Source organism: Hevea brasiliensis, chromosome 12 (genome assembly GCF_030052815.1).
Source record: "Hevea brasiliensis isolate MT/VB/25A 57/8 chromosome 12, ASM3005281v1, whole genome shotgun sequence".
Classification (NCBI taxonomy): domain Eukaryota; kingdom Viridiplantae; phylum Streptophyta; class Magnoliopsida; order Malpighiales; family Euphorbiaceae; genus Hevea; species Hevea brasiliensis.
Window position 1 is genome coordinate 36,439,498 of NC_079504.1, and position 15,270 is coordinate 36,454,767.

A 15,270-nucleotide genomic window follows, 5' to 3' on the forward strand; every position below is an offset into this window, starting at 1 on the left:
AATATTTTTGAGATATTATTTTTTGACAATAGTTCAAATAATTATGTCAATAAATTAACTTTATGAAAAAATAAATTAGAAAATATAATATTTTGTATGTAATTTATATCGTTAATTTCATATATTTAATACGCTTGCTTAGCTGTCCCCAAACATGTCATCATAATTTATTGGTACATGGAGGTGCTGACTTGACTCTATGATATCACACTGTTGTTTATCTGGCTTTATTTGCATTTCTATAGATTTTTATGGCCAAAAATTTTTTTACTAGAAAGAAAAATTATAAGACATGTTAAAAATTTAATCAAATCGGACAATATATGAAATTATTGAAAATTATATATATATATATATATATTAATTTCTATTTTTATTATAGTTAAGATTTTAATATTATTATTATTATTATGTGTAAACAATCCATATAAAAATATATATTGAATATCAATGGACATTTTGAATATTAAAATTATTATTAAATTTTGAGTGTAGTAAAGTGGTTACGCTCTCAAAAAGAGAACTCAAGTTCTATATTTGAAAAAATTATTATTGAGAAAAATAATAATAAATCTCAAAGAGATTAGTTTTTTATAAGTTATAAAATGAATATGGGCTATATTTGTATAAAAAAAATTACTATTGATATTAAAAGATATTATTATAGAATTTAACGTTTATTATTATATTAAAATTTTAAATTTTTAATAAAGACATAATTTAAACTCCTTTTAGTATAATGTCTAACATATTATGAATTAAAAGAATAAAAATAAAATATTAACCAATTAAACTATTTTTATTTAGTGTCAATAATTACGAACGAGCATTAACTAGTTTTCTAAATTTTTGGGTCTGACTCTAGTCAGTATATATATATATATATATATATATATATATATATATATATATATATATATATATATATATATATATATATATATATATATTTGTTGAGTTTTTGAAATCTCCAACACGTTTCAAGACCAGCTCCTGGGGAAGTATTAGAGACCATATTGTGCAAGTGCGGAAGAGTATTAATTAGATTTTTTACATTTCGCAATCTCTCCCACCGTCCATTTCTCTGATTGGATATTGGAATTAATCAGCTATTATTTCTTACTTTGACCTTAAAAAATTTTGACTTTCATTTAGTCCTCTGACTTTCTTCTCCTCAACCTATATGTATTCCTCTTCCTCTATGCTCTTCATCATCACAAAAGTCCCCATCTTTCACACCTTTACACAAACATGAGTGCTGCAAGTGCAACTCACCTGCATCATCAACAAGGTTCCAGTACAGGTGAAGCTCATCGGAGCAAATACAAGGGAGTTCGCAGGCGAAAATGGGGGAAATGGGTGTCGGAAATTAGGGTTCCTGGTACGCATGAGCGGCTCTGGTTAGGTACTTATTCTACGCCGGAAGCAGCAGCGGTGGCTTATGATTTAGCTTCTTATTGTTTAAAGGGACAGCAGTCGTCCTCGATAAATCATTGTCTAAACTTTCCTCTAATGTTGCCTGCATGTGTAAGAGCCGACATGTCACCCAAGTCCATACAGAAAGCAGCTTCCGATGCTGGTATGGCGATTGATGCTCAAATGAGACTAAACAGGGCGTGTTCACCTGGTAATGAATCCTGGGGAAACGAAGGTAGTAGTGGTGGTGGTTGTGCAGTTCTTGGGTCATCAGAGACCCAAATAAATTGGGAAGACATTGTGTGTAGTTGTGGGAGTTGTGAAGGAACCCAGAACAAATATAGTGGAGAGAGTTTAAGCATCTCTGTTGAAGATTATTTATAGTTTAAGCTCATTTTCTTGGCTTTTCCTCAATCTATTGCTCTCTCTACGTTATTTAGCCTATGATTAGATGTGCATATAATATTATATTCAGTATGCGCAAATGATGATGAAGAAAACGGGTGTTTTTTTTTTTTTTTTATTTTTTTTTTACGGCTGTTTTTGGATTTTCTTCCAAAAAGCAATGGCTACTGTAATTAATAAATTTTGTTGGAAATTGGGATAGTGTTTCTCTAATATTTAAAAAAAAAAAAACTAAATAAGCTTGTACACTTTCTATGAAAATGGAAAGTGAATAAGTTCAAAATTAATTTTTTTATTTATTTGAAAATTAAAATTTTATAAAAATTTAATTTAATTATTTTTTTGAAATTTTATCTTTAGAATGAAAATTTTTAATTTTTTTTAATTTTAAAAAATTTATTTTAAAATAATAAAAATTAAACATGATTATATAAAAATTCAATTAAATTATTTTCTTGTAAGTGATTTATTTTAAAGAAAGTGTGTAAAATACATTAAATACAATAATTTAATTAATAAAAATAAAAATTCTCTTTTATATCAATTAGGGATTATTTTTACTTAAAAATATTTTGAAATAATAATTTTAAATGTGTTAAATATATATTTTTAATTTTTAAAAAAACATTTATTTAATTTGAATATACATAAATTGATATAAAAATAATATAAACCTAATTATTACTATATATCAAAGTTTGGCTAATTAAATTGAGGATGGTCAATTTAAAGATAAATAAAAGAAAATTTGTATATAAAAAAAAATTGTTGATAAAAGCAAATTATCCAGCAATTTTTTTAAATTTTTATCTTTAGAATGAAAATTTTTAATTTTTTTAATTTAAAAAAAATAAAAATCAAATACGATTATATAAAAATTCAATTGAATTATTTTCTTACAGATGATTTATTCTAAAGAAAGCATGTAAAATGCATTAAATATAATAATTTAATTAATAAAAATAAGAATTCTCTTTTATATCAATTAGGGATTATTTTCACTTAAAAATATTTTGAAATACTAATTTTAAATATGTTAAATATATATTGTTAATTTAAAAAAAAACATTTATTTAATTTCAATATACATAAATGGTGTAAAAATAATATAAACCAAATTATTACACCTAATTATTACTATCTTTCAAAGCTTGGCTAATTAAATTGAGAATGGTCAATTTAAAGATAAATAAAAGAAAATTTGTATTATAAATAAAAATGTTGATAAAATGTTAAATTACAGCAAAAATTTCTAGACAATCTCACCACAAGAACCTTATCCAATGGAGAGTAAAAAATGATAAATTGACCGGACAAGTTCTAACTTGAAACTGCAGGCAACTGAGCGGACTCATTTTACGGCATGAAAGTGGGAATTTAATATTCATGATGTGATTTTGTCATTTCACATATTAATCTGAACTACAGCATATGATTTTGTCCCTATTAGAGGTAACAGAACGATTAAGATTGATAAAAACATGATTAAGAATTGATACAACACAACATAATTAATAAATAGAATTAAAAAATTAAATATAAATATCATTAAATAAATTATATAACATCATATAATTAATATTAAATTATGTTAAATTATTTTAATATGATATAATTTATTTAAAATAATTTAATATAAATTAATTTATTTAAAATGATTTGATACAACTCAATTCTTTTAATATGATTTCATATGATTATATATAATTTATTTGACATGATTCAATGCTTATCTTCATAAATTATTATATTATATAAAATTTATACATTACTTTAAATAATATATAAAAATATGTAATGAATACTAAATAAATAAGTTATATTTTTATATTTAATTAATTAATATTTACAAAAATTAAAAAAAATTCTTGTAAAATAAATATAATTTTTTTTAATTTATTACATAAATTCATAAGTTAAACAGATTTTAATAAAAAAATAAAAACAAATTATAATATATTTATTAATTTATTATTTTCTAATAATATAATTTATAAGTAAACTCATAAACCGAATTTAATAGGTTGATGGGTTAATAAATTATGAATCAATATGTGACATAAATAATATTACAGTAGTAAACGCATCAAATCTGATTAATGTGTCAATTCCTAACATAACATAATTATTAGTGTATTATAAATCGATGAACAACTAAATCCAATGTGGCGTCTAAAACTGTCACCTAATATTATCAAATAAACAAAGACCATACAGTTTCCAATTTGAAGCCTTTGACAGTTTCAACCCGTTTTAATTTCATTAATTAATAATAATTAGGTCATAAATCTCCAATAATCAAACTTAAGCCATATATATATATATTATTTTTTTAATAACTTCAAATATATAATTTATATTTATTTTAAAACGAATTTCAGATATATCTCATAAAATCTAACATTGTTGATAGATCTTAGTGAATGAATCTTCAAATCTATTATTATTAATAAATCTTAAATATATAATTTTATTGTGATTTTTTTTATAATAGAGTTATCATCTATTTTTGTTGGTGAATTATTTTTGATTGCATACTACTGATCTAATTCATGAAGCATCTAATGCTATAGCTTTGTAATATGACTCTATTTCATAAGTAGTTGAGAGAAAATTTTAAAATATAATTATTATTCTATTTTGTTTTATTGTTAAAGTTGCTATTAAAGAAACAATTTCTTCAATGTATTAATTAAAAAATATTAAAAATTAATTTTAAATTAAATCTAATAAATTTTAATTATAAAAGTATTAAAACAAAAAAAATAATTTTTTTAAACTAATTTTTTTCAATAATATTTAAAATAACACTTCTTCTCCAAAAGCACTTTTTTACCCCCCAATCACAATACCGTTCGAGTTTTGACAGAGGAAGAGAGAGAAATGCTCGGAAGATTATTGCTGCTACTATTTCAAAAATGTTTATTATCAATGAACTGCGGCGGATAGCTTCTTTGTTTTTTATCTTTCGCCAAATTAAATTAAAGAAAAAAGATTGTGTACACATGAAATGCACAAAACTTGTACAAAAGAGGGTATTTTGATAAATTCTTGGTACATTTTGAATGTGAAATATTTATATAGCCCTTAATGAAATTTTCAGGTTTGAATTTGAAAATTTGCAAGTTCTCTTTCTTTCCATCATTGAGCATCCAATGACATATCACCAATATTTTAACCTACCATTTTGTATCAATTATTCAACCAATTAGATACCATCCACCATCTCTTTTAACCTATTGCAACTCACCATCCCTTTAACATATCACAACCCACCATCCCTTTAACCTTTCACAACTCACCATTGCTCTAACCAATAATGATTCATCTCAACCTCTAACTCCATAACCAAGTCGGAGACTCCACATCTCATCTCTAGTTTCACTCAAGCAGGAGACTCCATATCATCTCTGATTTCCTTTTTTTTTTTGTTATTTTCAAATTCATTTTTCATTTATCATCTCATACACTCTTCAAATTCTACCATAATGTGAGGTGATCCAATTTTCACAATTGGAAAAAAAAAAGGAAAATATTACATTGTCTTTGAAGGTAGAACTTGCAAAGTATTTTCTTCATGACAGGATTGTGCATTGACTATTTTAGGTGTGGGTGGAAGTGTTTACAAGTCTTTCAATAGTTATGACGAAGCTCTTGATGCTTACAGTCAATATTGTAGCATAAGAAGTTGGGTGAAGATGGCTCTGGCATGTTTGACGTTGAAGAAATTAGCATACAAAAAACCAAAGGGACAAATATGAATACTCAGATCGGTTTCCTCATTGGAGTTTTAATTGGGATGCTAATATCTAAATCCAATGGTTCAGTTTGATAGGAATATTCTTTTTATGAATTATGTATAATATTATGTGGATTTGTTCAGTTTTGAGTTGAATTCGAAGGAAACAAAAAATTGGGATTATTGGTAATTTTGTTATGGAGAAAAAATCCATGGGTTTTTATTATAATTTTATTAAGCCTTATACTAGTTGGTTAATAAGAGTAAATATTTTATTCTATTTTCTTTGGTTTATTTGTCATGAAATTAAGCCTATCCATGGAAGGAAATTATATGAAATCATTCAAAGAGTTGTGAAGAAAATAACAATTTCATTTTGTATTGCCCAACACAGCATATGAGAAAGATATACAACCTGCTAGCCTTGTTTTTTTTTTTTTAAAAAAAAAAAAGAAGAAAAAGAACCACCTTTAGTGTTATTGATCATTGTTTGACAATTTCAAGTAAAAACAAAGTGCAAAATGAAGCAAAACATAGGGTGCATTTTACTATCCATTTTTATATGTATGAAACTAAGCTCTTAATGCAAATTTAGTGCATCATGCAAATTTAACCACTTGGCCCTCATGGATATTACAACATTATAAGGAATGTCATTAACATCTACTAGAATTGATGTGAATGGGGTTGTAGCAGTGGTACCTTTATTTTATTAAAAAAATATAAATTTTTATGAGTTGATTTAGCATAATAAAGGTCAAGTCATTTATGTCTAATCAGTGTAGTCAATGAACTGAAGCTTGAAGAAATTCTGTTGTTTGTATCTAAATTTCTTTTGAGTAGGTTGAATATCTTATGTTGTAAATACATACACACACACACACACACACACATACTAAGTGCAAATCAAATCAAATTGTAATATCCTACTAGCCCTAGTGATATTAGACATTGCTTGACAGTTTTGAGTGTAAATTAAGTGCAAAGTAAATCAAATTACATTATATACAAATTTTAAGCAAGCCATATGACATTATCATAACAAAATCTAACACTTCAAATAATATAATTTTCTTATATAATATTAACACTGATTATAAACAAGCAATCAATTATAAAAGTTTGAAATATGAACCACATAATAATCCATAAGTTAATAATAATCCCGATAATATAGTGCAAGGGTTTAGTAAATTCACCCAAAGATAAGTTCACAATTCAAACCTAACAGTTAAATTCAAGTTCATAATATCCCAAAAAAAAAAATCATAATCAACCATATAAGGCAGTGGAGACATTATCATCTATTGCCTTATGATGGTTGTAGTAAATAAATACTATTAGCAGAAGTGTCAGCCAACTGGAAAGAAACTTTATCCCCTCTCTTCACTTCCTAATGACGAAGGAACTACCCCCATCCCTTTTCAAACTTGCCCTTGTAGAAACGGACTTCGTTGTCCAACCTAGGAACATATTTAACTTTGAAATTTGTCCTTCCGACTGGGCACCAGAGGTCAATTTCCTTTGGTTCAATTCATAAATTATCCTTTGCAAAGGATAGTGGAATATTTTGCAAAAGTGTAATTTTTAAATTACATCAGCTAAGTAAAATTAAAAATTACATTTAAATCAAATTACATGATTGTCAAACAAAGAAAAAAGTTAATAACTTACCAATTTGCATTGCTAGTCACAAGTTGTCATGTACGCAGTGAACATCGCTCCATTCAGATTACCTTTATACTCATCATCCGATGAGATGTGCACAATATCTTCACTTGGACAAGGCCTGTAACAAATCTCCATTCCATTATCATTGAATAGGAAGAGCCTCATTGAATCAGATTGGATATCTTTAAAATAAAGAGAATTGACAGGAGAAGTGGTCAGTGGACTGTAATGGTTAATTACATCCACTAAATTACTCTTTTTCAATCAAACTGTGCTGCTATTTTCCTCTCTCTCAATTCCCACAGTCCACTGGTGTTGTTGTGATCTTCCTACATGCAACACTATTTCACCTAGCAAAACCACATTTAGATGTTGAAGAACATCATTTGGCAGCTTCTGTATTAACATAATATCAAAAAGAGACAGTTACAAATAGATTACACCAAATATATAAGGCAAAATCATTAATGCATTGATAGAACAATTCTTAATACAAAAGTCACAACCACATGAAAGACAAAGAAATCATATGCAGGGAAAAATTGTTTAAATGAAAACCACATGAAAATTCTTACTATGACTAGTGTCTTCCTGCACCTGCTAATAATTTTAAAACATATTTTTATAGTGTAATTCTTTTCCTCAATCATGTAGCCACACAAGAGCTGCTATTGTGGACTTTACTTTTCAACCACTATACCAAGAGGCAGCAAAAGAAAGTATTTTGCTACTATGCTACTGAGTAGTGACTAGAAAAGAATTTCTTAACTGAGATCCCAGATTAATCTTAGACACCTATATTCAAATAGGTAATAAGATAGAATATTAGACTGCATGAATTATATAGAAAAATTCAAGAAAATGTATACCGACAAAAGATGCACAACACTATAGATCATAATTACCGATTTAACAACTTTGCTAAGTATCAGATTGAGTGGTAAATATAGTCGGTGCAATATTCAATGATGCCTAGTGTGTGGATTAGCAACTACAGTCACATAAGACATAATTCAAAGTCAAAGTAATGCAAGATAATGAAACTCAAATGCAATTAGAAGCATAAATGCTTGAAATTGAAATGATAGCAACTGATGGGAAACCTGGGTAAACTCATGAAATATGTTTACGTGCCTTGCTAGCTTAGAAGTAAATGATGTAGGAAAAATCATAAGACCGTTGATCATTACCCAATTAGAAAGGCGATCCCCAATCAAAATGAATACGAATGACTTTTTGTTATCGTGGACAGCTGCCATTATTCCTTTTTAGAATAATCTACGAAATTCTTGGCATGAGAATGGAGCAGAGAAGTTTAATATAACTCTTAAACTAAAATCATTATAATATCCATTTTAATTCAATTAGATCAGACAATCTAGATATATAATGCAAACATGATGTGTAATGGAAATTTTCTTAATAAACTTTCTTAATAAGAGTTATTGTTGGCACCATTACAAGGCCTAAAAGAGTTCATATGGAAATTTGTAAATGTTGGTTGCATAAATCTATCAATTTTTCATCTCAACAGAATTGCTAAAATACCCTCTTACCTTCACTAAACTAACTCTAACTTAAGTAGGCTTTTATTCATGCTGCGCTAGAAGGGTCAAAGACTTAGGTGTATACCCCTATTTGATGCCCATAACCAAAGTCTAACTAAAATTAATAGCAACTAACAATCACTAGAACTTAATAGTTTATTCAGTACTTCATCTATTTACTACATTATTTGTAGCAAAGAATAATTATAATATGAGTTTCTTGCAGTAATTTGAATCAACAAAAGGATAGTAGCGTAACATTGTAATGCTTTATGTCCCATCCCAATCCCACAATCATTGTTGTTCTCCTTATTTGTCTTAAAGAGTGCAGAACAATAATATTCACTTCCATATGTACATGCAGAAATACATGTAAAACATGTACACATGAAAATTTAAAAAGCATTGGTCAGCACAAATAAGGAAAATTAAATAGTAGTCAAACCAGGAATAAATTAAGATATGAAGTCTTACACTAGGCCTAACCTCAAACATACCTTATCCCTTAGTGTTTGTTGGTTTTACAACCACCGCAAGTGCACGGGTCGCTAACAAGTAATAAAGTGATAAGTAAAGTATCGTTCTCACGAGGAATTTGATTAGTAAATACCAATCTACACAGTAATTTTGGCTGTTTAGGCTATCAAACAATGAAGGAATGGAAGTTGTCTATTTTAAACGCTAAAATGATAAACTTAAAATAAAGTAATCTATTTTGGAACAATTCCGGAATTAAGATTTCACACCTGAATCTTGCTATGGATGTTATCTTATTTATTTACTAGTTTTGAGAATCGTTTACCTTGATGGAAATCAGTCCTAAGGTATCCTAAGTCCTCTCTCAAGGTACATAGGGTGTATTCTAATTAACTTAAACTCGACTTTCATGGCGATCAAATTAATTAAAATCCCTTAAGGTCTTTGACTAATTTTGAAGTTTCACAATGGTATCAGCCTATGTCTAGGTCAGAATTCCTAGGTTCAAGATCTTGATTTTCTAATATTAATCTTTACCTTTCAGTCCTTTAATTAATATCTACAATTAATACTAAGTGGGTACCAGCACATAGCATGCATTAAGATCACAAGAAATCAAATCAAGGAACAAATATCAAATCCAATAAATAAAATTTAATGTTTATCCATAACAATGATTATAAGCATTACTCACCCAATTCCAGAATATAAAAACTATTCACTCATGAGTTCAGCAAACATCATGATAAAAAGGTAAAGACAGTAAAAAGAAATCATATAGAAGAAATAAAACAATAAAAATCCATTTAAGGAGATGGAATGAAGGAACCAAAGAGAGTTTGCAGCTTTGATCTTGTGGGACTTCGGCTGGAGAACTCCCCTTGATACTGATATTCTTATCCTCAAGACGGCTGGAGAGAGTGCAGAATATGAGTCTCTCTAAAACTCCTAAAAGTGCTGTCAAAGGATCCTCTCTCTTTTGGATGTTTTCTATTTCTATTTACAATAGCTCTTTTAGGGTTAGGTCATTTTAGTCCTAAATGCCTTAGGAGTGTGATTTGAATCTATAAACAAGAGCAGAAATTCGGGTTTGAAAACTGGCTGCCACAAGGTACACGGTCCATGTGTCACTACACGGCCTAGGGCCGTGTAACTTACTGGAGCGAAATTGCGGAGTCATTTGGCACAGAGATTTACACGGGTCTGCGCTGGCTACACGGGCTTGGTTACACGGGTCGTGTACTTTTGTTCTTAGAAAGTTCTTCAAGCTTGTGCCCGACAGAGACTTACACGGGTCCCTGCAAATTACACAGGTCCAATTACATGACCCGTGTACTTTTGTTTCTCCATTGGCTCTCTGGCTTTCGTCTGGCAGAAGGTTACACGGGTCTGTGGCTTGGCTTACACGGCCCGTGTACTTTGTATCAGTAGAAATTCTGAGCCTTTTGACTTCTCCAAGCTTCCTTTTTGCACTCCTATACTCTGGGGCTTCACCCAAACACCTGAAATAATGCAGAAAACATGGATTAAGGGCTTGATAATAGAAATTGCAAAAACTAATGAAATCAACTACTATGCATAACATTACTTACCTAATTGCTATGAGATAGTATACAATTGTGCTTAAAAACATCTATACAATTCAAGTGCATCAAATACCCCCAAACTCAAACTTTTGCTTGTCCTCAAGCAAAACAAAACTCTATTTTAAAACACATTTCAGGGGATACTTAGGAAAATAATTAATAATTTAATAAGCACAAAATTGAACTCCTCCAACCTTCATACCAATTACCCTCTTTCAAGGCATAAGGATTCCAATAGCTGCCTGTTTAGAACTCCACCTCCTTTTTAGTGCTTCAACTAATTATTCCTTTTTGCAAGGCCATTAATAAGTCACAAATAACTTGTTTTATGAGGGTAAACTTGAGAAACACTTACTCCCCCAAATTTGACTCTTTTGTGAATAATTGTGATAAAGTAACTCAATTCTAACTCCATAGGTATATCTCAATTTCCTATCTCCACTGATATAGCATACACTTTTCAAAAGATAAAAAGGTCTTTAAAATGGTTGTAATGGGGCTAAAGGGATAATGACTTGGTTGCCAATGAAAGCTTTATAGGCAATGCAAATATAAGGATAACATGTATGCATAAAATATTAAGTATACTAAGTTTATTCTACTGATTTTGTATGGAGAGGAGGGGCTTTTAGTTTTTATAGTGCCAAGCATGCTTCCATGATTCTTGAGACTTCCTTTTTCTCTTTTATTTATTTATTTATTTATTTATTTATTTATTTAAGTCCCTTTTTTCTTCTCCCCCAAACTCATTGCTTTTGTTGGTTAGCAAGGCAGACTTTTCTTTGGTTTCAATTTCACACTTGCACTCTTTTTCAAGTTCTTCATCCTCTCTCCATTTCCTTTTTGCACTTTAATATACTTTTTTACTTATGGATTTAACTTCCTCAAAAGGGTAGGTATGTGTTTAGGCTAGGGCCTAGGTAAATAATATGGGTAAGCAAGGAAAATCTAAAGGATAAATATAGGTTTCAAGTTGGCTACAAGGGATAGACATTTTAATTAGGGGTGGTTAAGGCTTAGTGAGGCTATAGTAAAGAATGCCTTAATCATTTCTTCATCAAGCATATGCTAGGATTTCACCTTGATAGGTCCAAGAGACATGTTCTAGAGCTGCTGAAGCATTCTTAGGTTTACTTGTATTTCAAAAAATTTTCTCCTAATTTCACAAGTTCAATGTAGCAGATTAATGGCTATGAAGGGGTTTAGCTAGTCTAGTTCCACTAAAGAGATTAGGTTTTTCACAGACAACACGTTAGAAGCTTTTTTTGCCTATCTAGATACGTTCATTCCTCTATCCCATAGAGTCCAATTATTAGCTTACTAGAAATTGGTTATAGTTCTAAGTTTCACAATTCAAAGTTTAAAATTTTAAAAAATTTTCAATATTTTTCTGGTTTTTGGAATTTTGATACACAAGAATATTATAGTTGAATTTAAATAATGTAATGATATGCATGTAATGATATGCACTGCACTTGTACCCCCCCAAACTCAAATCGAACATTGTCCTCAATGTTAACATAATATGCAAAATTAGAGAAAACATACACAAATTATAAGAAAGCATATTATTTATTAAGTATTGAAAAGTTTGGACATAAAGCAAATAAAAGAGACCTATGATTGTAATCTAGGACTAAGGTATTCAAGATTTTACAATAAAGAACCTATCTTATAGTCCAAGGTCTAAAAGGTCTCTGATGGTGATGATGGTGATGCTGGCTTCTCTTCATCGACCCTCTCCATTAGCATGTCCAACTTGTTGTGGACTTCTTGGAGGCTGTCCTCGATTGCTCGCATCCTGTTATTGATTGTGGTATCCATGCGCTATAGGTATGCGAGTACCGGATCTGTGGGTGGTGGTGTGTATGGAGGCACTCGAGTGGGAGACTCCTGAAACATGGGCTCTTGAGTTTCCGCTTGTGGCTGGGAAGTCTCTCTTCTCTCTGAGGGATGGCATTCCCTTCAGCATCCAGCAGGTAGCAGGTGTTGCCCACCTTCTTACATATCCCCATGGATATGCAGATGGTTTGAATTATTCTTAATGTTCCAGTGACAGAGTGTAGCCTGTAATGTCCTGGAACGAATCCAAAGTGGAGCGCGATAGTTGTGACAAGGCCACCAAGCACGATGTGTCTGGTAGGCTGATGACAGAGGCAGCGGAGGTGGTTACACAAAAAGAAGTCGATGCTGCAGTGCTGCCCGGTGACCAAACACCACACGAAGAATAGCTTGTTTGCGTTTACCATGCCAAGGCTATCACCACGGCCTATGATTGTGTGGGCTGCGAACCGATGCATGTAGCATAGGGTTGGACTTGTGATGCCCATAGATTTGGACTTGCTGGAGTTATACGGCTCTGTGTTCGGGGCAATGGAACTCTAGAAGTTGATGTTGTTATAAAGCATGCGGTTCCTAGGGATCTCTTGGCGACCAGCGCTGTCAAAGCCAAAGATGGCATTGAACTCATCTATGTTCATTACCCGATCGATACCCAGGAGGCGAAATTCAATTCTGCCTCTGTCTTCCCTATTGGTAGGCCATAAGGTGGCCTTGAAACTACCCAAAAACTCCAATGTGGTGTCCTAGTATGCAGAGAACTGGAGTTGGACGAAACTTGTCCACTCGATGCTATTGAACAGCCCGTTGATCTCATTCTGTAGCCCGATTTGCTCTAGCAGTGCAAAATCCATGTATTTTATGGAGTTTATTTTTCGGGTGTGAAGCCAGGTGCACATTGCCTTGCGGGCATCATCAAGGAATCCCCAAGGAATGGAGATTTTCAGTTGGGGAACGGCTTGTGGTTGGTGTCGCAGTAGAGGATGGGCTGGTTGAGAGGGTTGAGGAGAGGCTACCATTGCTCTTGGGCGTTGGGATGCCGGCTGAGGGGGAGAAGGTGACGATTCCCCTTCGTGCCTTAAGGAAGAGCCCATTCTTCGCGCAGATCTCTTTACAGGGGCCATTGATGAGTTTTTAGGAAGGAGAAGAGTAGGGTTTGGTGAAGGGAGAAGAGATTTGAAGGGTTTTTATAGACTAGGAAGGGTGGAGATGAAGGATTTTGCCTTTATGAATAGGTTTAATGCGAGGGGTACATTTAAAGAGCCATTAGGACTCTTCATTTCGTCTGTTTCGCGCCCCAGGAGTCACGTCTGCGATATGATACACGAGTCGTGTATCACTACACGGGTCTTGACATGTAGGGCCGTGTAAATTTCTGTCCAAAAATTTCAAATTCTATCATAGTACACGGCTTGTGTAAATGAAGCTTTGGGACCCGTGCAACTTACTGCCTCTCAAGTTGCTTTGTTGGACGTGTTACACAGCCTGTGTAAAGTACAAAGAGAATCCATGTAACTTTATGTGTTCAAGCTATTCTACTAGCAACATTATACGGTCCGTGTAAATTGGGCTATGGACCCGTGTAACTTTCTATCTCCCTCAGAGCTAAAATTGCAAGAAATTTATGGACTTCCAGAAAGTTATACGGGACGTGTGAAACCAGCACACGACCCGTGTACTTTCTGATTTTCCAAATTTTTCCCAAATGAAAATTTTTGTTATCACAACACGTGGAATGGATGCAATGATTAGAAAATAGAGCTACTTCCCCAGTTTTGTTCAATCTTCTCTTTTGTGGTTCTGACTTGGTGATTCTTCTCCTCTCTTATTCTCTATTCCCATTTTTTTTTCTTTTTCCAGAAGGTCCTAGAAAATGAAATACTAATGAGTATGAAGCAAAAAAATCAATATGAAAAAGGAAAAGAAGAAAAATTCATAAAAAATTTTGGGTTGCCTCCAAAAAGCACTTGTTTATAGTCTTTAGCTGGACTTTGCTTGTTTATGGTCTGTCAGTAGGATGGTCGAGGGTGTAATTGACTCTTATTTCTATGGGTTCTCCCTGAAAGTAAGGCTTCAGCCTCTGCCCATTGACCTTAAATGCTTCTGAGGTTTCGCTCCACACTTCTATTGCTCCATGTGGAAAGACTTGAGTGAACTTAAAAGGTCCAAACCATCTTGATTTCAGCTTCCCTAGAAAGAGTTTCAATCTAGAGTTAAATAACAGGACAAGATCTCCTTCTTTTATTTCTTTCCTTGCTATGTGCCTGTCATGCTATCTTTTGGTTTTATCCTTGAAGATTTTGGCATTTTCGTATCCATCCTGTCTGATTTTTTTCCAACTCATTCAGTTGTAGGAGCCTTTTTTTACCAGCAGCCTTGAGGTCAAAGTTTAGGATCTGAATTACCCAGTAAGCTTTATGCTCAAGTTCGACAGGAAGATGGTATGATTTTCCATAAACTAGTTGGAAGGGTGTTGTGCCAATTGGGGTTTTATATGTAGTGCGGTATGCCCACAGTGCATCATCTAACTTCATGCACTAGTCCTTTCTAGATCTATTTATAGTTTTCTCTAAAATCCTCTTCAGTTCCC

The 15,270-nt window shown here is 31.5% G+C and overlaps 1 protein-coding gene across 1 annotated transcript; it reads left to right on the forward strand.

Annotated features, from left to right (window-relative positions):
* The first annotated feature begins 1,251 nt into the window (after positions 1 to 1,251).
* On the forward strand, positions 1,252 to 1,910 carry LOC131171257 (ethylene-responsive transcription factor ERF020-like). The gene has a single exon (XM_058130727.1). It carries the CDS (start codon positions 1,252 to 1,254, stop codon positions 1,798 to 1,800), a length of 549 nt encoding a protein of 182 aa, XP_057986710.1. The 3' UTR covers positions 1,801 to 1,910.
* Positions 1,911 to 15,270: the final 13,360 nt, after the last annotated feature.

Coding starts and splice junctions, on each gene's coding strand:
- LOC131171257 (XM_058130727.1), top strand. CDS start 1,252: ATGAGTGCTGCAAGTGCAACTCACCTGCATCATCAACAAGGTTCCAGT.